This window comes from Puma concolor, chromosome A3 (assembly GCF_028749965.1).
Source record: "Puma concolor isolate L17-30 chromosome A3, mPumCon1.1.hap2, whole genome shotgun sequence".
Lineage (NCBI taxonomy): Eukaryota > Metazoa > Chordata > Mammalia > Carnivora > Felidae > Puma > Puma concolor.
In genome coordinates this window covers 78,773,052-78,796,987 of record NC_141669.1, presented here as the reverse complement: position 1 = coordinate 78,796,987, position 23,936 = coordinate 78,773,052, and the positions used below count along the sequence as shown (strand labels likewise).

General features: G+C 47.4%; 2 protein-coding genes across 3 annotated transcripts; both read left to right on the top strand.

The window, feature by feature from the left end:
- Positions 1 to 689: 689 nt before the first annotated feature.
- ANKRD39 (ankyrin repeat domain 39) lies at positions 690 to 18,946 on the top strand. The gene is made up of 5 exons (XM_025932419.2): positions 690 to 902; positions 5,773 to 5,876; positions 6,289 to 6,492; positions 14,743 to 14,924; positions 18,808 to 18,946. The coding sequence occupies exons 1-4, from the start codon at positions 803 to 805 to the stop codon at positions 14,884 to 14,886; spliced, it is 552 nt and encodes a 183-aa protein (XP_025788204.1). The 5' UTR covers positions 690 to 802; the 3' UTR covers positions 14,887 to 14,924; positions 18,808 to 18,946.
- ANKRD23 (ankyrin repeat domain 23) lies at positions 17,349 to 23,212 on the top strand. Of its 2 annotated transcripts, none has more exons than XM_025932433.2 (9): positions 17,349 to 17,470; positions 18,808 to 18,954; positions 19,128 to 19,253; positions 20,277 to 20,402; positions 20,670 to 20,768; positions 20,853 to 20,951; positions 21,107 to 21,205; positions 21,348 to 21,446; positions 21,537 to 23,212. In XM_025932433.2, the coding sequence occupies exons 1-9, from the start codon at positions 17,444 to 17,446 to the stop codon at positions 21,630 to 21,632; spliced, it is 918 nt and encodes a 305-aa protein (XP_025788218.1). In that variant the 5' UTR covers positions 17,349 to 17,443; the 3' UTR covers positions 21,633 to 23,212. The 2 variants fall into 2 exon arrangements, with proteins under 2 accessions (XP_025788218.1, XP_086557380.1); XM_086701254.1 differs by lacking the exon at positions 17,349 to 17,470 and adding an exon at positions 17,551 to 18,713.
- The last annotated feature ends 724 nt before the right edge of the window (positions 23,213 to 23,936 follow it).

Here is a 23,936-nt window from a genome sequence, read left to right as displayed (position 1 = left end):
CTGGTCTGGAGGGCCTGCGGTGGCTGAAATGGGCCGCTGCCCCGGGTGTCCTCAGCTGTAGGAAAGGGCTATGAATCTGGAGACTTCTGGGTACGCTAAGATTCCTGCATGGTCAATAAACCCATGCCCTGAGGATGTTGACATATGAAGACTGATTCAGTAAATTAGGTTCCCACTGTGGAATTGGGGGTTCGGTACAACCCAACGGCCCGTCCCTGGCCTCGGGGCTTACATGCTCCTAGTGGCAGGACAAGTGACCCCCTTCCTCCCACGGGGTCTTTCAAGAAATGGGCAGGAGGCACGTGAGGAAGGAGGAGGAAGCGAGGTCACTGGGCCTTGAGGGGGTGTGGAAAGACAGAACGGAGACCTTGGGGCGCGACCGGCGACTCCTGCCCTGGAGAAACCGGTGGCACACAGAACCTGGAGGGCCAGGCTCTGACAAGCGGCCGCACCCGCCCGCTGCGTCCCTGCAACCTACGAAGCCGGGGGCTCCGGCGCCCTCCGCCCGGAGGTGGGGGGGGGGGGGGGCGAGGGAATCCTACGCTGAGGCCTCCGCACTCCGCTTAGCCTGGGACGCCCTCGCGCGGCCGCCTCGGAGCGCGGTGGTGCGCCATAAGCCCCGCCCCGCCGCTTCCATTGATTCCCGAGCTAAAGCCCAGCTGGGTCGGCCTCCGAGGAAATCTTCGGCCGCCGAGGGGCGGATCCCAGAGCTGGTGCTGCCTCTGCTGCGTCCGCTCCGCCCACCCGCTGCGGCCGCGCGTGCGCACAACCGGCGGGGGCGGGGGCGGGCGCCAAGGCTGGCATGGCGGCGCCGCGGCCCTGCGCTGATAGCCCGTGCTGCTCTCATCCGGTTGTGGCGTCCGGTGTGCAACAGACGCTGGAGGAGATGGACTTCGACAGGGGTGAGGCTCCCCGCTGTCTCCAGGTCGCGGCACAAGGAGATGGCCGAGAAGCGGGACCCCGAGGGCCGCAGCGAGCCGGGTGGGAGCCCAGGGGGGCAGTGGGCTCCCAGCCCCCGCGTCAGTGAGATCCCACCAGGCACCTGGCAGGGGCTCCGCCACTAGAAACTTCGTCTCGTGTGCAGGTTGGGAAACTGAGGCCCTGGTTTTGTTAACTTTCCCAAGTGGTGGGGCGGAGCCCGTCTCAGCTGGTGCGCCCCCTAGAGACTCGGGGCCCCTCGGGTGTCTGGGGGGCCGGGCGGCAGAATCAGCAGCTCGGGGTATTGCAGCTACCCGGAGGGCACGGAGCTTCAGAGGGGGCTGCGCTGCGAAGAGAACTAACGTTCTGACCTCAGGTGTGAGCCCTAGTGTGTCGGATCCTGTAGGCTTTAGATATGGCACACACGGCCCTCAGCGCAGGTGATGTTATCTCTACCTTTGGGACCTGAGAAGTAACTCTTTTACCCCAGACTGTAAGGAGATCGTATCGCCATTAAGGAACACAGTAACGCTGAAAAAAAATGTCCTCTTTTCTTGGGAAGCCGTGTATTATCCCTCTGTGCAGAGGCAGCTTATTCAGTAATAACACTGTCCTCAATTGTTGGGTAGATGCTACTGCTTTATATGCATTCTGACCCAACTATTAAGTGACTCTTGCATCTGCTTACTTCCCTCCACTTCTGCCACCCTCTGGGCTACTGAAGCAATTCCCTCATGGGCCTTCCTGCTTCCACTCCTGCCCTCCTATGGTGTTTTCTTCTCTACATAGAGGCCAGAGTAACTTTTTGAAGGTATTAAATCAGGTGATTTCATTGCTCTTAGAATAAAATTCAGATTCCTTCCATGGCCTACAAACTGATCTAATCCCTGCCCGTTCTACTTCTCTGCCCTCATTTTATTCCTCATCCTTTTCTTTCCCCAGTCACTGCACTTCAGTTACACTGGGCTCAATTTTGGTTTCTCAGACATGCAAGATCTCTTTCTGACTTAAGGCCATTGTACTTGCTATCCCAGCTCCTTGGAATGAACTTCCTGCAACATCGGGCTAGCTAATGCTTTTCTCTCTGGTCTCAGGTCAAATGTCACCTCAGAAAGACCCACCCTGAACACCCCATTCTAGTAGTTCTCAGCTGGGGGCAGTTCTGATCCCAAATGGTCTTTGGCAATGTCTGGAGACAATTTCAGGTGTTACTGGGAAGGTGCTATGGCATCTTGTAGGTAGAGACCAGGGATGTTGGTCTACATCCTACAGTGCACAGGACAGTTCCTCATAGCGAAGAATTATCTGGTATAAAATGCCAATTGTGCTGCTGTTGAGAAAGAAACCTTGCCCTATCCAAAGTAGGGCCCCTTACCCTCCAGGTTACTCTGATATATTACATTACTTTAATTAAAGCAGTTTTCACAACCTGACATTACTTTGTTTACTTATTTATTATCTATTTCCCACACATGGGAAAGATCCTTGTCTGTTTTCTTGTGTGGATTCTTTTTCTTCATATCTACTTTCTGGGTTTATTTTCCCGTTTCCTGGAGTATATCCTTTAAAGTTTTTTCAGTGAGTATGCTTCTCCAACATTCATTCATTCATTTCTCTCTCTCTCTCTCTCTCTCTCTCTCTCTCTCAACTGTTATAAAATTCTACGTTGACAGTTATTTTTTTTTATCCCTCAAACCTTTGAAAATATTTTTCCTTTATCTTCTTTTGTCTGCTACTGTTAAGAATTTAGCTGATAATCTGCTTGTTACTCTTCAATGACTGGTGATTTTTTCTTTTTTGGTAACTTAAATGTTCTCTTTATTCTTGATGTTTGGTCATTTCACCATGGTAGATTTGTTTTGATCAGTTCTCCTTCAGATTTAATGTGGTTTTCATCTGAGAACTCATGGTTGCCTTTACTTGAGAATAATTCTCTCTCTCTTTTTTTATGCTTAGTTATTTTTGAGAGAGAGAGACAGACAGAGTGTGAGTGAGGGAGGGGCAGAGAGAGCAGGAGACACAGAATCCGAAGCAGGCTCCAGGCTCCCAGCTATCAACACAGAGCCCAATGCGAGGCTTGAACCCATGAACTGTGAAATCATGACCTGAGCTGAAATCAAACGCTTAACCAACTGACCCACCCAGGCACCCCTACTTCAGAATAATTCTTAGATGATATCTCTTCAGACATTTCCTCTCCTATTCTGTTCAGTTTCTCTCTCTTTTTTAAACTCAGACACATGTTGGTACAATCTGTCTTCTATGTTTCTTTACCTCTTTTTAATATTTTTGTCTTTACCATTCTGCATTCTGGGTGATTTCCAAGTCACTCACAGCTGGGTCTGCAGTACTGTCCAACCATCTGTTGTTGTTGTTGTTTTATTTCAGTGATTCTATTTTTTAATTTACTGACTTTTTTTTTTTTTTAAGTAATCTCTAAAACCGACATGGGACTCAGTCACATGCTCAACCAGCCGAGCCAGCCAGGTGCCCCTGACTTTTGTCTTAGATCTCCTTGTTCTTTTTTTACCCCTATCGTTCTGTTGATTTGTGGATTCTATTCCTTCATCTTTGTGAACACATTAAATGTTTTATTTTTTTATTTTTTAAAGAAAATTTTAATGTTTATTTTTGAGAGAGAGAGTGAGCACAAGCGAGCGAGGGGCAGAGAGAGGGAGACAGACTCTGAAGCAGGCTCTGCGCTGTCAGCGCATAGCCCAACATGGGACTCAAATGCATGAACTGTGAGATCATGACCTGAGCTTAAGTCGGATGCTCAACTGAGCCATCCAGGCACCCCTAAATGTTGTTTTAAAGTCTTTTAGATTGTGTTGTTATGGCTGATTTTTTTTTTTTTTAATTTTTTTTTTCAACGTTTTTATTTATTTTTGGGACAGAGAGAGACAGAGCATGAACGGGGGAGGGGCAGAGAGAGAGGGAGACACAGAATCGGAAACAGGCTCCAGGCTCCGAGCCACCAGCCCAGAGCCCGACGCGGGGCTCGAACTCACGGACCGCGAGATCGTGACCTGGCTGAAGTCGGACGCTTAACCGACTGCGCCACCCAGGCGCCCCATTATGGCTGATTTTTAAAGCACGCATTTTTCCATTTGTTGTATTTGCTGTCTCACATGGCAGTGGATTGCTTCTTGTTTTACAGCTTCTAATTTTTGAGCTCATAGGCTGAGCGGTGGGATGTCCTGTTTTGTAAGAGATTATCCACATACCTTTGTTGGCTTCTGGAGGTATAAAACATTCTTTTTTTTTAAAGTTGCCTCTGTGCAGCCCTTATAACATTCACTTGTCTGGGTCCATTTTTATTACAGATCCAGATTATGACGTACTCTTAGCTTGGGGGTTCTGCTCCCTAAAGGGTATAAATAAATATAGGTCCCACATCTCCAAGTTGCTTGATTTTTTTTTTAGGTTTCTTCTGCCTGTGCTGTCTTCTAACACCTATTGAAATGGTGCCTTTTCTCATTTCCTTTAAGTTTATATTCAGATGTCACCTTATCAAAGATGCCATCTGTGACCACTGCTCATATCCCTTCTCTGCTTTATTTTTCTTCATAGGTCTTAGTACCACCTGACTTATTTTTTTCCTGTTTGTCTCCTATAATTAGAATGTAACCTCCATAAGGCTAAAATTTGCAGGGCAAGGGGAGCACTGGAGATCAGGGATCTTTAATTCTTGGCTGATCCCTAATGCCCAGAAGAGTGCCAGATACATAGTAAGTATTCAGTAAATATTTGCGGAATGAGTGAAGTGCCTGTGCCTGGCAGCTTGCTTCTTGCTGGTATTCAGACCAGGAAAGTAGAGATTTTCCAGTCCCAGTTCATCCATGACATGGTACTTCCTGCCCCCCCGCTTTGTGCACAGAACCTTGCTGTATCTATTCCCTGCCATACACATGGCCTGCAGCCTTTGATGCAGACCCTGCCCAGTTGTTCCAGCCAAAGCCTCTAAGATGCATGTGCAGGGACACCTGGGTGGCTCAGTTGGTTAAGTGCTGACTTCGACTCAGGTCATGATCCTGCGGTTCATGGGTTCGAGACTGCGTCGGGCTCTGTGCTGACAGCTCAGAGCCTGGAGCCTGCTTCAGATTCTCTCTCTCCCTCTCTCTCTCTCTCTCTCTCTCTCTCTCTCTGCCCCTCACCTTCTCACACTCTCTTTCAAAAATAAACATTAAAATTTTTTTTTTTTAAATTATCTATGTCTAGTTACAAGGACTTTTGGGATTCTGCAGACTCAGTACCTGCTCACCACTTTGGCTGTGGTTTTCACCTTGTTCTGGCAGCTGGTAATGGCCTTCTCTTGCTTTTAAATTTGCCTGTGTATTCAAATATTTTAAACATTACCTTATCCAACATTTGTGTATTTGAAGTGGTTTGAAGAAGGGATTTCTGTGTCTGCCCAATTCTACTATCCTGATTAGACAAAGCCCCTTGTCTATCTTTTTTTTTTTTTTAACGTTTATTTATTTTTGAGAGAGCGGGGGAAGGGCAGAGAGAAAGGGAGACACAGAATCCGAAGCAGGTTCCAGGATCTGAGTTGTCAGCACAAAGCCTGACATGGGGCTCGAACCCACAAACCATGAGATCACGACATGAGCCAAAGTCAGATGCTTAACTGACAGCCACCCAGGCACCCCAGCCCTTTGTCTATCTTGTCCACGGCTACATCGCCACCTCCTAGGACAGCCCTTGGCACAGAGGAGATCTCAGTTAATATCATCTGTTGAATGAATAAATCCCCCATTTTATAGGTGAGAAAATGGAGATCAAGAGGTAAAGGAAGCGCTAAAAGTCTCCAGTCATTCAACATTATCCAGCACTTTGGTTGTCTTTCCACAGGAATCTGGTCAGCAGCCCTGAATGGAGACCTAGGTCGAGTGAAATATTTAATCCAGAAGGCAACAGACCCTAGCCAGCCTGACTCAGCTGGCTACACTGCTCTGGTGAGCTGGGGAGGAACACAGGGTCAGAGGAGGGAGAAGCTTTCACGTGGGATACGTGCTCCCTGTGGGGAAGGGGGTTATGTCGCCTTTACTCCTGCCCTTTCTTCTCTCCTAGCAGGTTTTCTGTTTTAAACATCAGGTGAACCTGTTTTTTTTTTTTTTTTTTTAATTAGTGTTAAAGTGTTTTACATCAATTATTTAATTTCATTTTCCTAACAGTTCTGTGACATAGGAATAATTATTATCCTCATTTGCCTGTTGAGGAAACTGATGCTAGAAATTAAGAAGCTTGCCCAGGTCATATAGCTGATGGAGATCGTCCTCTTGCTCCCGAGCCCATGCTCTCACCCCTCCATCACCCTCATTGCCTGCCTGGGCTCTGCTGTCTGAACTTGGTCTCTTTTCCCTGCAGCACTATGCCAGCCGCAACGGGCACTATGCTGTATGCCAGTTCCTGCTGGAAAGTGGGGCTAAGTGTGATGCCCAAACCCATGGGGGCGCCACTGCTCTGCACCGGGCAAGCTACTGTGGGCACACTGAAATTGCACGGCTCCTGCTGTCTCATGGGTCCAACCCCAGGTTGGTAGATGATGATGGCATGACCAGTTTGCATAAGGTATGCTCCCTTCCCCCCTTCAAAAACTTGGTTTTTGTCATTATAAAAGTTATAACATATTTGCTGTAGAAAACATGGGGAAAGCAGAAAAGGGAAAATGCAAATCACTTATAATGCCAGTGCTTACACTCATCACTTTAGGATTAACGTATCTGGCATTTTTCCTGTGCATGTAAATTAGAATTAAATGTATGGCATCATTTTTTTTTTCCTTCCTTTAGTGATATGCCATGAATGCTTTTCCATGAAGTTAGTTTTCTGAAGCTCACACCTACTTTAGGGGCAGCCCCTGGCTGGCTCAGTCAGTAGAGCATATGACTCTTGATTTGGAGTTGTGAGTTTGTGCCTTACATTGCGTGTAGAGATTACTTAAAAATCTTAAAAAAAAAAAAAAGTTGAATGACGCTTACACCTACTCTTACCTGTCCCTGTAGCCCACTTTCCATACTATAACCAGAGTGATTGCTTAATTAACCTTCTGACCAGAAATACCTACACATGGTGAAGAGTTTGAAGAGTACAAAACAGTGCAGCAGGAAAATGATTCCCTTCCAACCCTGATGCCTGGTTCGTCGATCTCCTAGGGCACCTCCCTCAAGGCATCACTGTTACTGATTTCTTATGCATATTTGAGAAATGGTTTATGCATGTTTATGGCATATGTGTATACATTTATTCTTCTCTCGGCTCCACTTGGTTTTCTCCCAGAGTGATGGTTTTTAAATTAATTCTGATCATGCCACACCTTAGAGGCCTTCAAGGCCTTAAGCTGCTTTACAAGGCTGTCTGGGGTTAGCCCCTGCCTGCTTCTCCAGTTTATCTTTTCTTCTTCTCTTCTCTTTTCCTTTCTTTTCCTTCCTTCCTTCCTTCCTTCCTTCCTTCCTTCCTTCCTTCCTTCCTTCTATATTTATTTATTTAAACAACCAACACACAGTAAAGAGTATTTTGGAGGGCGCCAGGGTGGCTCAGTCAGTTGAGCACTTGGCCTCAAGACTCTTGGTTTCGGCTCAGGTCATGATCTCATAGTTCATGAGATTGAGCCCTGTGTTGGGCTCTGTGGAGCCACTTTGGGATTCTCTGTCTCCCTCTCTGTCTGCCTCTCCCCTGCTCTAGTGCACGCACTCTTTCTCTCTCAAAATAAATAAACATTTTTTTATAAAAGAATATTTTTGAATTGTAGCCTACAAAACATAATTCTGGATGTGAAGTTTTATTTTATTATTTTTAAAATGTTTGTTTATTTTTGAGAGTGAGCAGGGGAGGGGCAGAGAGAGGGGGACAGAAGATCTGAAGTACAGATGCGGGGCTTGAATTCACAAACTGTGAGATTATGACCTGAGCCAAAGTCGGACACTCAACCGACTGAGCCACCCAGGTGCCCCTAAATTGTAAAACAGAAAAATTTAAGTAGTTGACCGCATGACTTACCATCAGAACCTGTGGCAGACACTTTTGCTGTCCACCAAAAATTTGTGTTCACTCTTCATATTAGAGACATGTCTCAAAGGGGGCTCTGCAATCACAGACAACTTTCAGTTCCCTCTAGCATGTAGTGTGGCAAGTTCTCAGCCATTAGAAGACAAGACACATTGATGAGCTTTCTCTAGGAGGGTTTTCTTTTAGCAGCCAGTGTTCCTCCTCCACACACTCTACTCTGCCTCCCCAGGCAGTAACAGAGACAGCTAGGGGTCAGCAAGTCCACAGCAAGCAATCTGGACTCCAGAAGCATGAGAGGAAGGTGCTTGTTTAAATACAGTAGCCTTGAGGGGCGCCTGGGTGGCGCAGTCGGTTAAGCGTCCGACTTCAGCCAGGTCACGATCTCGCGGTCCGTGAGTTCGAGCCCCGCGTCGGGCTCTGGGCTGATGGCTCAGAGCCTGGAGCCTGTTTCTGATTCTGTGTCTCCCTCTCTCTCTGCCCCTCCCCCGTTCATGCTCTGTCTCTCTCTGTCCCAAAAAAATAAATAAACGTTAAAAAAAAAAAAAATTTAAATACAGTAGCCTTGAAATGTTAGGTCAGCAAAGATAGAGTTCTTATTTTTATTTATTTTTTACACCTGACTTGAATAATACATGTTATAATTATTTTTTAATGTTTATTTAGAGAGTTTTGAGAGCGCAAGTGGGGGAGGGACAGGAAGGGAGGAAGACACAGAATCTGAAACAGACTCCCAGCTCTAAGCTGTCAGCACAGAGCCCGATGTGGAGTTCGAACTCACAAACCTTGATATCATGACCTGAGCCCAAGTCAGACATTTAACTGACTGAGCCAGCCAGACAGCCCAGTACATGTTATTTTTTAAAAAAATATATGATGGGAGCAAGGGTAACACTTTGATACAGACACTAGTAGATACATTAAAAAAAAATTGTAGTAGGGTTTTTTTTTGTTGTTGTTTTTTTAATGTTTATTTTTGAGAGAGAGCGAGGGAGGGGCAGAGAGAGAGGGAGACACAGAATCTGAAGCAGGGTCCAGGCTCTGAGCTATCAGCACAGGGCCTGATGCGGGGCTTGAACTCAACGATCTGCAAGATCACGACCTGAGTTGGAGTCGGATGTTTAACCACTGAGCCACCCAGGCGCCCCTGTTTTTGTTTTTTTTATACTTCATGATACGTCTTATATGAGGTATAGGCATAACGTAGACCACCATAATAAGTCAAGTCAAAGGAATTTTTTTGGTTTCCCAGTGTATATAAAAGTTATGTTTATACTATAGTATATTTAGTGTATGCTAGCATTATGTCAAAAAAAAATGTATGTACCTTAATTTATTTTTTTTTTAAATTTTTTTTTTCAACGTTTTTTATTTATTTTTGGGACAGAGAGAGACAGAGCACGAACGGGGGAGGGGCAGAGAGAGAGGGAGACACAGAATCGGAAACAGGCTCCAGGCTCCGAGCCATCAGCCCAGAGCCTGACGCGGGGCTCGAACTCACGGACCGCGAGATCGTGACCTGGCTGAAGTCGGACGCTTAACCGACTGCGCCACCCAGGCGCCCCTATGTACCTTAATTTAAAAATACTTCATTGCTGGGGCACCTGGGTGGCTCAGTCAGTTGAGTGTCCGACTTCAGCTCAGGTCATGACCTTGCAGTTTGTGAGTTCGAGCCCCCCGTTGGGCTCCGTGCTGACAGCTCGGAGCCTGGAGCTTGCTTCGGATTCTGTGTCTCCCTCTCTCTGCCCCTTCCCCACTCATGCTCTCTCTCTGTCTCTCAAAAATGAATAAACGTTAAAAAAAAAATTTTTTTTAAATAAAAAATAAAAATACTTTATTGCTAAAAAATGCTAACCATCATCTGACCTTTCAGCAAGTTGTAGTCTTTGTACTGGTAGAGGGTCTTACCTCAATGTTAATGCCTGCTCCGGGTATCAGGGTGGTCAGGGTAGTGGCTGCTGAAGCACTGGATCACGGCAGTTTCTTAAACTAGGACGACAATGAAGTTTGCCACATTGATTGACTCTTCCTTTCACTTGAGCACTGAGAGGCCATTGTAAGGTTGTTAATTGGCTTAATTTCAATATTGTTGTGTTTCAAAGAATAGGGAAGCATGAGGAAGAGAAAGACTGGGGAACCAGTCAGTGTAGCAGTCAGAACACACACATTTATTAAGTTCAGTATCTCATATGGGTGTGGTTCATGGCATCCTAAAATAATTATAGTAGTAACCTCAGAGATTAGTGATCACAGATCATATGGAACTAGAAAAGACCCTGAATAGCCAAAGCAATCTTGAAAATCAAAGCAGGAGGCATCACAGTTCCAGACTTCAAGCTATACTACAAAGCTGTAATCATGCAGACAGTATGGTACTGGCATAAGAACAGACACTCAGATCAATGGAACAGAATAGAGAACCCAGAAATGAACTCACAAATGTATGGCCAACTAATCTTTGACAAAGCAGGAAAGAGTATCCAATGGAATAAAGACAGTCTCTTCAGCAAGTGGTGTTGGGAAAACTGGATAGTGACATGCAGAAGAATGAACCTGGACTACTTTCTTACACCATACACAAACATAAACTCAAAGTGGATGAAACACCTAAATGTAAGACGGGAAGCCATCATAATCCTTGAGGAGAAAGCAGGCAAAAATCTCTTTGATCTTGGCTGCAGCAACTTCTTACTCAACACATTTCCAGAGGCAAAGGAAACAAAAGCAAAAATGAACTATTGGGACCTCATCAAAATAAAAAGTTTCTGCACAGGGAAGAAAACAATCAGCAAAACTAAAAGGCACCCGACGGAATGGGAGAAGATATTTGCAAACAACATATCAGATAAAGGGTTAGTATCCAAAATCTGTAAAGAACTTACCAAATCAACACCCAAAACACAAATAATCCAGTGAAGAAATGGGCAAAAGACATGAATAGACACTTCTCCAAAGAAGACATCCAGATGGCAAACTGACACATGAAAAAATGCTCAACATCCCTCATCATCAGGGAAATACAAACCAAAACCACGAGATACCACCTCACACCTGTCAGAATGGCTAACATTAACAACTCAGGCAACAACAGATGTTGGCGAGGATGCAGAGAGAGAGGATCTCTTTTGCACTGCTAGTGGGAATGCAAACTGGTGCAGCCACTCTGGAAGACAGTATGGAGGTTCCTTAAAAATAGAACTACCCTATGACCCAGCAATTGCACTACTAGGTATGTATCCAAGGGATACAGGTATGCTGTTTTGAAGGAGCACATGCACCCAAATGTTTATAGCAGCACTATCAACAATAGCCAAAGTATGGAAAGAGCCCAAATGTCCATCGATGGATGAATGGATAAAGAAGATGTGATATGTATGTGTGTGTGTGTGTTTACACACATACATACATACAATGGAGTATTACTTGGCAATAAAAAAGAATGAACTCTTGCCATTTGCAACAGCATGGATGGAACTAGAGGGTATTAAGCTAAGGGAAATTAGAGAAAGACAAAAATCATATGACTTCACTCATATGAGGACTTTAAGACACAGAACAGATGAACACAAGGGAAGGGAAGCAAAAATAATATAAAAACAGGAAGGGGGGCAATACATAAGAGACTCTTAAATATGGAGAACAAACAGAGGGTTACTGTAGGGGTTGTGGGAGGGGGGATGGGCTAAATGGGTAAGAGGCATTAAGGAATCTACTCCTGAAATCATTGTTGCGCTGTATGCTAACTAACTTGGATCAAGTTAAATAAATAAAACTCCAGAAAAATAAAATAAAATTAAAAAATAAAAAAAAATGCTCTGTGAATTAAAAAAACATCACAGATCAGCGTAACAAACACAATAATAATGAAAAAGCTTGAAAATTTCAGGAAGTATGAAAATATAACAGATAGGAAGTGACCAAGTGCTATTGGGAAAACCCTGCTCGATGCAGGGTTGCCATAGACCTTCAGTTTATAAAAACAAACAAAACCCACAGTACCTGCATAGCTCAGTAAAGCAAAGTGCAGCAAAACAAGGTTTTCCTATATATAAAATAGTCAAACCTAGAAGCAGAGAGTAGAATGGTGGTTTCCAGGGGCAGTGGGGAGGGAGGGAGTTGCTGTTGAACTGGTAATAGTTTCACTTGGGCAAGTTGATTAAGTTCTACGGATCTGTACTGTGCCTGTAGTTGGCTGTACTGTGTGGTACACTTTAAATTTGTTGAGAAGGGTGGGGTGCCTGGCTGTCCCAGTCAGTAGAGCATGTGACTTGATCTCAGGATTTTCAGTTCAAGCCCCACATTGGTCCTGGCCTACTTAAAAGGTGGGGGGCTATCATTTAACAATAAAAAGAACAATTACCGGGGTGCCCTGGTGGCTTAGTTAAGCATCCGACTCTTGATTTCAGCTCAGGTCTCATGGTTTGTGAGATTGAGCCCCGTGTGGGGCTCTACACTGAGAGTGCAGAACTTGCTTGGGATTCTCTCTCTCCCTCTCTTTCTGTCCCTCTCCCACTTGCGCAGGTGCTCGCTTGCTCGCTCGCTCTCTTTCAAGATAAATAAGTAAATAGGAAAAAAACAATTTCCAAAACTAATTACTTTCTTAAGGTAGATCTCAGGGTGCCTTGCTGGTTCAGGCAGGAGAGCAGGTGACCCATGATCTTGGAGTTGTGGGATTGAGCCCCATGTTGGGTATAGAGATTACTTAAAAATCACAAATCAGTTAATTAAGAAGGTAGGTCTCATGTGAAATGTTTTTACCACAATAAAAAAATTGGTGTGGAGGTTGCTGTCTCAAAGATCAACTTAAGTTTTAGGAAACCAGATGTGAATATTTCATCATCCAATGATTTTCAGATATATTACACTTGCATGCACTTCAAGGGAAAATATCAACCTTTCCTCCAGTTTATCTTTTTTTTTTTAAGTTTAATTATTTAAGTAATCTCTACACCCAACATGAGACTTGAACTCACCACCCCAAGATCAAGAGTTGCATGCTCTTCTGACTGAGTTAGCCAGGTGCCCGTCTTGAGCTCTCATCCCCTTGTCTCTTAACACTGATGCCCAGTTTCTTTTCTCTCTCTCTTTTTTTAATGTTTGTTTATTTATTTTGACAGAGAGTACGTGCAAGCACGGGAGGGGCAGAGAGAGAGGAGAGAGAGAATTCTAAGCAGGCTGCATGCTCAGTGTGGAGCCTGACATGGGGCTGGATCTCACAAAGTGTGAAATTCTGACCTGAACTGAAATCAGCAGTCGGATGCTTAATCAACTGAGCCACCCAGTTGCCCCTCAGGCTCAGTTTCTTGACCCTATTATGGTGACACTCCAGGTGACACTCCTTACATATCAAGCTATCCCCTTCTGGATGCCTCTCCTCTCCCAGTTTTCATCTGGCTTGTTTCTGTCTTTCCTTCTGGATCTCAGCTTCTACATTACACCCTCAGAGAGCCTTCCTGTTCCTTAGACGTGGGCAGCTCATCCAACTGATGTGCAGAAGCACCCTGCACTTGACTTCCCTAACTTTTCTCCTTGAAATTCCTTTGAATTCTGTCTCTGTCCCTAGAGATAGCTAAGACTTGATCTTGTTTACTGTTGTAGCCCCAGCTTTTGGCCTAGGTGCCCAATGAATATGTGCTGAGTGAACAACCGGATGTTGTTTTATTTTCTTTTAAGATGCTTGCCAGTTGGAGAGGCAGATTGCTTATTTCTTAATGGTCTAAACTGGTGTTGCTCATTTTGTTGTAACTCCCATGGAGGGTTTGTACGGGCAGGACACTGCTGCAGATATTGCTGGCTGGTGTTCCCCACAGCGTGAGGCCTTTTCAGCGTGTATCCCGCCTTTTTCTCTCATTCAGGGGATGCACATGTGTGAGGAATAGGAATTGTTTTTTCTTTTTCAAAAAATAAGCTACTTGAAAACTTTGGTCCTTTTTTTGAAAAAATTCTTTGGAATGCATCTCACAACTGCACACAACATACCACTGCCTGAATTGAGGCAACAAAATTGAGAACCTTGGGTCTGTATTTCTCAAGAGGACCTGCTAAATAAAGATCTGGATTCAAATTACAGACCGTATTTGCTATTATTAATTTTTACACCCCTCAAAAGCCCCTAGGTACATCAGTCTGTCTCTTGGGAGGAGCAGGGAATTCAAGTGGTATAACACAGTTGTTAAGAGTTGAGACTTGGTGGTCAGATGGACCCGGTTTAGAGTCCCTAGGCTGCCACACTGGCTCTGTGACCTTGGACAAGTCACTTGTATAAGCCATCTGTAAAATGGGAATAATGATAGTTCCTATCTTTGAAGGTTATTGTGAACACTGAATAAACTAATCTGTAGAAGTCACTTTAACTCTCTCCTCTGGGGGAGTTAAGTTAAAAAGAGGCAGAGGAGAAAGCTGAGAACCTGAGCCCATTTTTCTCTGCTCATCTGAAAGGTCCCAGAGGGCAGAGGCTGTGTCTGGTATAGGTTGTACCCATGGTGCCTGGCGCCCTTGTACATTTGTAAAAGACACTCAGATCTAAGGTTCTATATTTGTTGTTAATGTGCAGGCCTGGAGAGAGAAGAATGGCCACTGAGCAAAGGACACAAGAGAGAAAAACTCAAGCTAACTGCCAGAATAGCACTAGAGAATTCCACCAATCTTTATGCAAGTTGTTGGGATTTGGTAGGAATTAGGGGAAATTTACTCAAACAGCCAGTGTCTCTCTTTTCACAAGACCTTTTTTAGGACCAAGAAATTCCCAGAAGTGGATCATGAAAGGGCAGGGCCCAGTGAGGGTATGGCTCTTGATTCAGGTCTCTCTCTCCACAGGCTGCTGAGAAGGGTCATGTGGACATTTGCTCTCTCCTGTTGCAACACAGCCCAGCCCTGAAAGCTGTCCGGGATCGGAAGGCACGACTGGCATGTGACCTGCTGCCCTGCGACAGTGACCTACGGGACCTGCTGGCCAGCTGAACTGCCACCCTTCTGCTGTCTTAGGCTGCCATGCAAGGGTACACAGACTAGCCCTCCCAGCCCCTGCCTTGGTCAGCATCCATACTGCAGGGTGGGAAACTGAGGCCTGAAGAGCCCCATTCTGGCCACTGTGGAAGTGAGGGAGTAGATCTCGTGGGGCTGTAAGTGCTTACGCCTGGACAGATGATCATATTCTAAATTAGTTCATGTGGAAACATCTATCCCTTGGAAAAAATAAAGTTGTATCCTTACCTCATCCCATGTTCAAAAATAAATTTCAAGTAAAGACGTAAGTATAAAAACAGAACTATGTAAGTATTAGAAGAAACCACGGAATAGATGACAAAAGCCACTTTCTGGCTGAGTGCCCTTGGAAAAAGTCACTTCACCCATCTGTCCCGGCTTCCTCATCTGTAAGGTGAGGATGATTGTAATACGGCCTGCCTTAAGGGCCTTGCGGAGGTTCAATGAATGAATCTATGGAGAGCACTAGAGAGCGTGCTGGGCACATTGCAAGCAGTGTATTTGGAGGACCCACTTACTCAACTTGCATTAGTTTTAACAATCTGCTAGATTAAAAGTGTTCTTGCTTTATTTTGCATTGCTGATGATCAGTGAAGTTGACCACCTATTTTCTCTGAACTTCCTGTCCATACCTATTGCCTATTTAAAGACTTTCTTCCTTTGATTGATTCATAGGAGTTTGTATATTCTGGATATTAATATTGTGGTTTTTTTCTTTCTTACCATCACTTTGTTGGTATCTGCTCATGGAAATTGGTACACCTGCTGTAGACAGCAGTTTGACAATATCTATCAAAACTTAAGTGAGTAGGGCCAATAATTTGATTTCTCTGTAGCTACTTAGAGAAATATCCATAAATACAAAGAAGTTTACTTACAGAGACGTTTACAGAGTTGTGCATTGGAGTATGTAGTGTAATTTAAAAAAAAAAAAAAAGGGAGGGAAACAAGCTAAATTCTCTCTGTTAGGGCAATGATTAAATTCTGGGACACGTGTCATTTGGGGGAAGTTTAGCAGAGTGCAGTGTAGGCTAATGTGGAAAGCGTGCTGAGTTGGGATCACAGTGTGATGTCTCTTATATAAAAACATGACTGTACATCCACAAGACATAGAGGAAAAGAGTCAGGATATATACAACACCGGTACACATGGTATCGCCTGGGCCACTGTGGCAAGAGTGGTTCATCAAGTGCATCTTGAGTTTTGTTTATCTTCCAGTTTTTTATAAGGAGTAATTTTTTGGTAAGAGTTCATACCAGTTAATTTCATGTGGAAGAAACTAGTTTTACTGGTGATAGTTTGAGTCAGTGGCAGACAATTGAGTCCAGAACTGACGTCTTATCTTACTTACCCTCACTCTAGGTAACTCCCCTTCTGCATTCTCAAAGGCAAGAAATCACCCTAGACAAAAACCCCTGGTACATAAGGACCAAGTTTCTTTAAAAACCTCCAGGTTCCCTAAGTTTCAAAACTTGGATGTATTTACCAAGAAGCCAGCTGTGGGTGGAACCATTCCCAGCCCTTTGGGGCCTTGGGCTGTCCTTGACCTGTAGTTCTTCCCTCCCTCTGGTTCAGGTCATCTCTACTCCTGTAGCTCCAATTCTGGAATCTTATTTACTACCTCTCAGATTTCCTTTCAAAGGTCAAAGCAGAATTCAAGGCACAGCTGGGTGAAGGGCATGCTTGGCATCTTAAAGAGAATTAGGAAGTTTGACTTTGGTGGCTTGAGACAGGTTGCTTTGTGACTGGATTAGTGGTTGACATTCCATACTTGGACCTGGAGCGGATCTCAGTTCAGCTTCCATGTGGAAAGGCATGCTCCCTGCCAGGAGGGCGTTGGGTAGGGGACCTGCATGTGTGGGACTTGGCTTTTCAAGAGGCATGAGGTGCTGATGACAGGCTGGACTTGGCCCCTGGTGGTGGTATAATTTAAAACACTGACTCTCAGAGTGGTGAGGGAGAAGAAACAGGAACTATAAGGGAGAAGTGAGGGCCACCTGGGGAAAAAAACCAGCAAGAGTAGGGAGGGCAGTCTTGAAACTGGGAGTGGGAGGTCGCTTGAAGCCTGATTTCCTCCTGTAGATGCCATGAGGATTCCTGACGCAGAGGTCAGCCTCTTAGGCCTGTCCTTCCGGAGATATCCTCTAGGATTCTGGCCTCCTTTTGCTTAGGACAGGCTGGCTGGGTTTTTTAGGATCTCAGGCAGCTAGACCTGCAGCAACATGGAGGATCATGCTTAACTCTTCTCTAGTGGCCCAAGCACCCCTGCATCCGTTTATTGGTTGGACCACTCCTGAGCAGGTGCAGGAGACTGGGTGTCTGAGAGTGCACCTGACTCAGCTGAAAGCAGTTCCTGCTGCCTTCAGCGGGCTATACGCCCACACTGGTATTTTGGTCAGTGTTACAGAACCACTGAGCTATCTGGCCCAGGCAAAAGCCTCTGGCCTGCCCTGCCCCCAGGAGCTAGCTCTCTATAAAAGGGCTGAGCCACTCAGCTCCTCTCACTGGGGGTGTGAAGAGCAGGGGGGGACCATGGATGTCATCAGCATCCAGCAGTTGGTAAGAACAAGGGGCAGAGGGGAGGGAGGCCAGGCGATTGTCTAGACTGCAGGCTAGCTCGGCAGAACGAGGAGGTCCAGCTAGAGGAGGGCAGGCAGCTTCTATCTGTGGTCTAAGGATCAGGTTTTAGGAGCAGAAACATGCGGTGGTTTTCTGGTGTGGCAGCCCAGTTCTGTGAGGTAGCGAGAGAGGGAAGCAATGGGAAGATGCTGAGTGATGGCAGATGTGACAGCCCTCAAGTTTAGTGAGTTTTCCTCTGGAATGTGATGGTGGTAAAAGAGAAATTGGAAGTGGTAGGTTACTTTGGAAGACATGAGTGTAGCTGGGGTGTGGGTTTAGTTCAGCTGCTAGGATAACCATCACTCTGGAAATGGTCCAGATGGTCTGGCTGCATTGCTTGGGGTGGAGGAAGGGTGCTCTCGAGTTCCCAGGCAGTGAGAGAAGCGGTGACACCAGTGACACTTAGGGGTGTCTGTTTTGGTGAGGCAAGGCACGGGAGGCCCAGGACTCCGGTTGCCCAGTAAGCCCCTCTGCAGGCCAGTGCCTTGGCGGGCCCAGCCCAGTGCAGCCTCTGCTGGGAAGTGGGTTGCAGGGCTTGAGGAAAGTTAGGTTGCCAGCGTTTACTAGTTAGTTCTGCATGCTGGGAGCCCTAGGCTCTGCCATCTGTCATTCTGTTTCCCCTCTCCCCCAGTATCCTTATTCCTCAGTGCTCCCCAGCTCTTGAACCCCCAGCGGGTGCGGGGGATAAGAACAGATCATGATATGGTGGGTTCTGCCCCAGCAAAGTCCCAGTACTTAGTTTCTTCCTCAGCCTCGTGAGCTAATTGCTAGTGTTACCCCCATTCTAGTGATGAAGAAACAGAACTTCACAAGAGCCAAGATTTAAACCCAGGAGTTCACAATTTTACCCACGAGGCATGTCCTCTGTCCTTCTGAGCTCGGGGTTAGATGGCAGTATGGCGTGGTCTGGTAGGAATGTAAGGACGATGGCCCAGGAGGGAAGCTGAGGTGTCACCTACCCTGAGCATACCTGGACACAAGCCCAGCAGTATAAATAGATGTGGCGTCACGCCCCTGACCCTGTGTCCTGCTGACAGGACAGGGTAGGCGGCAGTTATCCTGGGCCCCAGGCAACACTATAGTAGGTGAGAGCCAACATCCACGGGTGGCAGGGAGCATGCCAGCAGAGCACCAGGAAACTGCGAAGGGTCAGACCACCCTGACGTCCACAACACTAATCTCTGTAGGTCTGCTCTTCCCAGGATCCCTGTACCGCACTGCTGTCTTCTAAGGACTCTTCATTTTTCTGAGTGTTTATCCTTATCCTGCTCCTACAGGTATGTGGAGAGAGAGTTGAAAGGAAAGCGTTGGGATGTGGACATGGCGTTGCTGATTGTGGAGGCGGGCCCAGAGCCTGGAGGCTGGGAGCCCAAGAGGCCGTGGCCCGGGAGCAGTGGAAACTCGAAGAAGAGAAGAAGAAGAAAGTGAGCAGTGCTGGGGGCCCAGCAGGTGCCAACGCCAAGGGTCAGCAGTGAGGGCCTCAGGCGGCTGGGGTCCCTCCGGTGGGTGGGAGACAGAGTGAGCCCAGCCAGGAGCCTGATCCCGAGGCTTCCATGACCAAGGCTGACTACTGGTGTGGTCTGGTCTTGTGCCCCAGCTTGAGAGATTGAACAACTCCAGACTGAATCTGGAGACTCTGGCTGACTTGGAAAACTTGGTTCAAAGACGGAGAAAACGACTGAAACGCAGAGTCCCCCCTAGGGCACCTGAGCCCACGGTTAAGGTAAGTGAGGAGTCGGGGTGGGGGGAGAGTGCATACCTGGGGCCAGAGTTTGTGAGGAAGTGCTTCCTGTCCCCCTGGGAGGGCTTGGGGAAGAGTGGATGCTGCCAGCCACCAGCTCACCGCCAGGGCCTGCCAAGCTGAATGAAATCCATTTTGGAGGGCACACAGCCCCCTACTTGTTTGCTGGGGGACCACACACAGGGTGGCTTAAACAACAGAAGGTTATTTTCCCAGTTCTGGAGGCTAGAAGTCTGAGATCAAAGTGTCAGCAGGGTTGGGTTGGTTCCTTGTGAGGGCTGTGGGGGAAAGTCTATCCCTACCAGCCTTCTAGCTCCCGGGGCTTAGTGGCTAGCTTTGGTGTTCCCTGGCTTGCGGGTACATCACCCCAACCAGTCTCTGAGTTCACATGGCACTCTCCCCAAGTGCATGCTGTGTCCACATGTCCCCTTTCATTAAGGACACCACTCATATTGGATTAGGGCCCACTTTATTCCAGTGTGACTTCGTTTTAACTAATTCCAGCTGCTTATTTCCAAATAAGGCCACATGCTAAGGTCCTGAGGTTGGGATTTTAGCATATAAACTTAGAGGGTGGGGGGCAAGGCAACCCATAATGGGCATAATAGGTGCCTAGTCAGTCAGAATCTCCTGGGGGGTGGGTTTTTAAGAATCTCTGATTTGGGGGCACCTGGGTGGCTTAGTTAAGCATCCGACCACCGGTTTTGGGTTCAGTCGCAACCTCACCATTCATGGGTTCAAGCCCCGCATCAGGCTTCATGCTGACAGTGCAGAACCTGCTTGGGATTCTCTCTCCCTCTCTCTTTGCCCCCTCCTGCTTGTGTGCTCTCCCAAAATAAGTAAAAGGTAAAAGGAAAAAAAAAAGATTAAAAAACTCTTGATTTGTACAAGCCACCAGCCAATGCTAGTCTTTAGCCAGCTCTTAGGGGCCCGCTTGGCTAGAGTGGTAGAGCCCCAGAGGCCTGTGGTTTTGGGAAATGATTTGGTCTCCTTTAACTTATCCAGCTGCAGCCCCAGGCCCAGCTGGAGTCTGTGGACCTGGAGATGTTCCTGAAGGCAGCTGCTGAGAACCAGGAGACCCTGATTGACAAGTACCTGACAGATGGAGGGGACCCTAATGCCCATGACAAGGTAGTGAGAGTGGGGTGAATCAGACTGCAGTGTCAGCGGCTGCAGGGGTGCTGTCTCCAGGGTGTTTTAGTTCTGGCCTACGAAACTGCAGGCCTTTTCTGTTTTATGGGGCACGGTTGCCTCCTGAGCCAGGAGGGAAGGGCCCTTGGTGTGATCAGGCAGCAGGCACATCTGTTCAAGGAACCCAATACTGGGAATAGGACCTGGGGCAGGGCCTTAAAGGGGTGGCCATGCTCCCTCTGCCTCATCTCCTGTCTCTACCCCCAGCTGCACCGCACAGCCTTGCACTGGGCCTGTTTGAAGGGTCACAGCCAGCTCGTGAACAAGCTGTTGGAGGCAGGTGCCACTGTGGATGCTCGTGACTTGGTGAGAACTGGGAAGGCCCACCCTCACAGCAGACACCCTGCCTTGCACACAGCATGTCAGTACATTGATGCTTTTGTTTTGTAGCTGGACAGGACACCTGTGTTCTGGGCCTGCCGTGGAGGACACCTGGACATCCTCAAACAGCTGCTTAACCAGGGAGCCCAGGTCAACGCCCGGGACAAGGTGAGGGGTGCACTGCTGTGGGGTGGTCTGCTAAAGAGAAGACCCAAGAGTGCACAAGAGCTCAGGCTATTCGTGGAGAAGCGAAAGCACAGCCTTTTGGGGTTGCGATGAGGCCTCACCACTTGGAGCAGACAGATTCTCATCCACTCCCTTAGATCTGGAGCACCCCCCTGCATGTGGCCGTGCGCACGAAACACTGTGACTGCCTGGAGCATCTCATTGCATGTGGAGCCCACATTGACGCACAGGATAAGGTAAGGTGCTGGGCCTTTTGGACTTGGGTCAGCTCCACCCGGGAACAGTGACTGAGAGAGCCAGAGCTCGAGGACAGCACTTGCCAACTTGAACCTTCCAAAGATGGGGAGGTCGGGAGGATAACATCCCCTTTCTCAACAGGAAGGGGACACAGCTCTACACGAGGCTGTGCGGCACGGCCACTACAAAGCCATGAAGGTACTGCTGCTCTATGGAGCCAAGCTGGGCGTGCAAAACGTGGTGAGTATGAGCAGGGCTGAGGCCCTGGCCTGAGAAGTGTGGGTGGAGCTCTTAAGGAGAAGGGGACTGATCCAGTATCCTTGTTCCTAGGCCTCAGTGACCCCGGTGCAGCTAGCACGAGACTGGCAGCGGGGCATCCGGGAAGCTCTGCAGGCCCATGTTGGGCATCCCCGCACCCGGTACTAGTGACAGCAGACCTGCAGGGTCACTTCACAGCCACCATTCCATCCCCTTTACCTCCCATCCTTATGTCTTGTCATCCGCACCCCTCTGTGGGTCTCACCTCAGTCCTATTCCTCTGTCCTGGGACTGCTTCCTCAGGCCAGTCCTAACAGGACTGAGCAGCAGCACTGAGGCCAGCAGGTGAATAAAGCAGGCCTCCCTGGCCCGAGTCAGGGCTGACTTGTTTCCTGCCAGGGCACCAGCTAGGAAGGGCTGATGCAGAGGACCACAGGGAAGCAGGGAACAAAGTGGGTCCAGATGAGGAACAGTGTAGGGAGAGTGGGAATCCAGGATGGAGCGAAAAATAAGTCCTAAACCTTGAGCTGCCCAGGGTTGGGTACTAGGTGTCCTTGGTGTCCCCTGATCCTCAGTCTGGGAGACTGTGTCCCTCCCTCCGCGAGGGAGAGGGGGGCGGGGATTCAGTACATGGCTTGTGGCTGCCCTGGGGCAGGGGTTTCTCTGGGGAATTCCATTGCTATCAGCAGCAACCCTGATAGCCTGTGGAGTGGCTCTAGACAACTTTGGCCTTAGGGATTCTGGAGGTGGGTCTGGCAGTCTGGAGGGGACGCTCAATAGGTTTGAGGCTCCACTGCAGAAGTCCAGTACCAACCTGGTTGCCTCAGAAGCCCCAAGACTGAGGAGCTAGAGCTGATGTTTATTTTAGGGAAACTTTGTGCCTACTGCCTCAGGGCTTTGGTCAGCCTGCCTGCCGCTCTCTAGTTGACCAGCTGGTGGCGCTTCTGGTAAGGGTGAAGTGCCTGGGAGCTGGGGATTGCTTGTGGCCCACCTAGCTTTTGGGGTGGTGGCCCGTAACCCTACTTACTTTGCCTCAGGCAACATTGCCCTGGCACTAGAGCTTGAGCCTGGACCTTGCAGCTGCACCTGCTCTGCTTTCTCCCACCGCTGAGGCGGGACATCGAGGAACTGGTGGCTCAGCCCTGGAGGGGAAGCAGAGGAGAGGAGCACACCTGCTGCTTTCCCTCCTCTGCTAAGTGGTGGCAGATTTAGGACCCAGCTTCCCACGAGCTCTCCTGAAGGTCCCTTCCTTTCACTGCCTTTTCCGCTCCATGGCGCACTGGCGCAGACCCGTACTGCTGGCAGGGCTGGGTCCTGAACTGGCAGAAAATGAATTTTAAGGAACTTTGCCCTAAATGGAGAACTACAAGCTGAGGCCCCAGCTTTAAGATGAAGGGTCAGCCTCCCTCACATACATAAGGTACCTGGATTGACATCGATTTTGCAGTTCTTTCTAGTCTAACATTGGTGGCCTTCTCGGGCCAAGCACAAGGCTATTCTCAGGATGTGAAAAAGCGACTAGAGCTCCCACCGGGGGCCACACACCTTCCCTTCTCACGGACAGCCCCTGCCCTGTGGTGAACTGTAAGGACAGTTCACCCAGGTGCCAGAGCCATATGAGAAATAGGTATTCAAGTCCATGGAGAAGACGACCCCCCATCTAGAAAATGGGGACCCTTACTTGACAGACAAAACACCATTTTATACGCATCAATATTTTTTGTTCATTAAAACTGGTTGACTATCCATCACAGCCTACTTGTCTGTTCTGGGCTGGGAGGGGCCAGTTCATTAGGTCCAAGGCCTTGTCTTCCTCAGCAGCAAAGCTCAAGCCTGTTAACCATACTGGCCTGACAGCAAGATGGGCTCCCAAGTGCAGAATGGGGAGTCCAGGCACTTGGCTTGTGTGCTCAAGGCATCACTCACTCACTCACTGATGGGCAAGTTCCAAGAGCATTGGCTCTCAGACTTGGCTGCTTACCACAATCACGAGGGAAGGTTTTAAAAAGTCCTGATGTCCAGGGGTTCCTGGTAAGCTTCTGACTCTTAATTTCGGCTCAGGTCATAGTCCTGCTTAAGGTCCTCTCCCTCTGTCCCTCCCCGACTTTTTCTCAAAAAAAAAAAAAAAAAAAAAAGTCTTGATGTCCAAGCAAGTTAAATTCTCTCTGGGGTAGGACCCAGGTATCACCACTATGATGCAGATGACACACCTCTCTATGTAGGAAACCCTTAAGGATCTACAAAAAAAATCACCTAGAATAAAGGAGTTCAGGATCTCAAGATCTAAAACAAACATGCAAAGGCCTATTTCTGCATATTAGCAATGACCACGTGGACATGAAACTTAAAAAAACACAGTTCCACTTAAAAATTGCTTTTAAAAATGAAAATAGTAGTATTTAGGTGTAAATCTAACAAAACATTTAAGGACTTGTATGCTGAAAACTTCAACACACTGATGAACAAAATTAA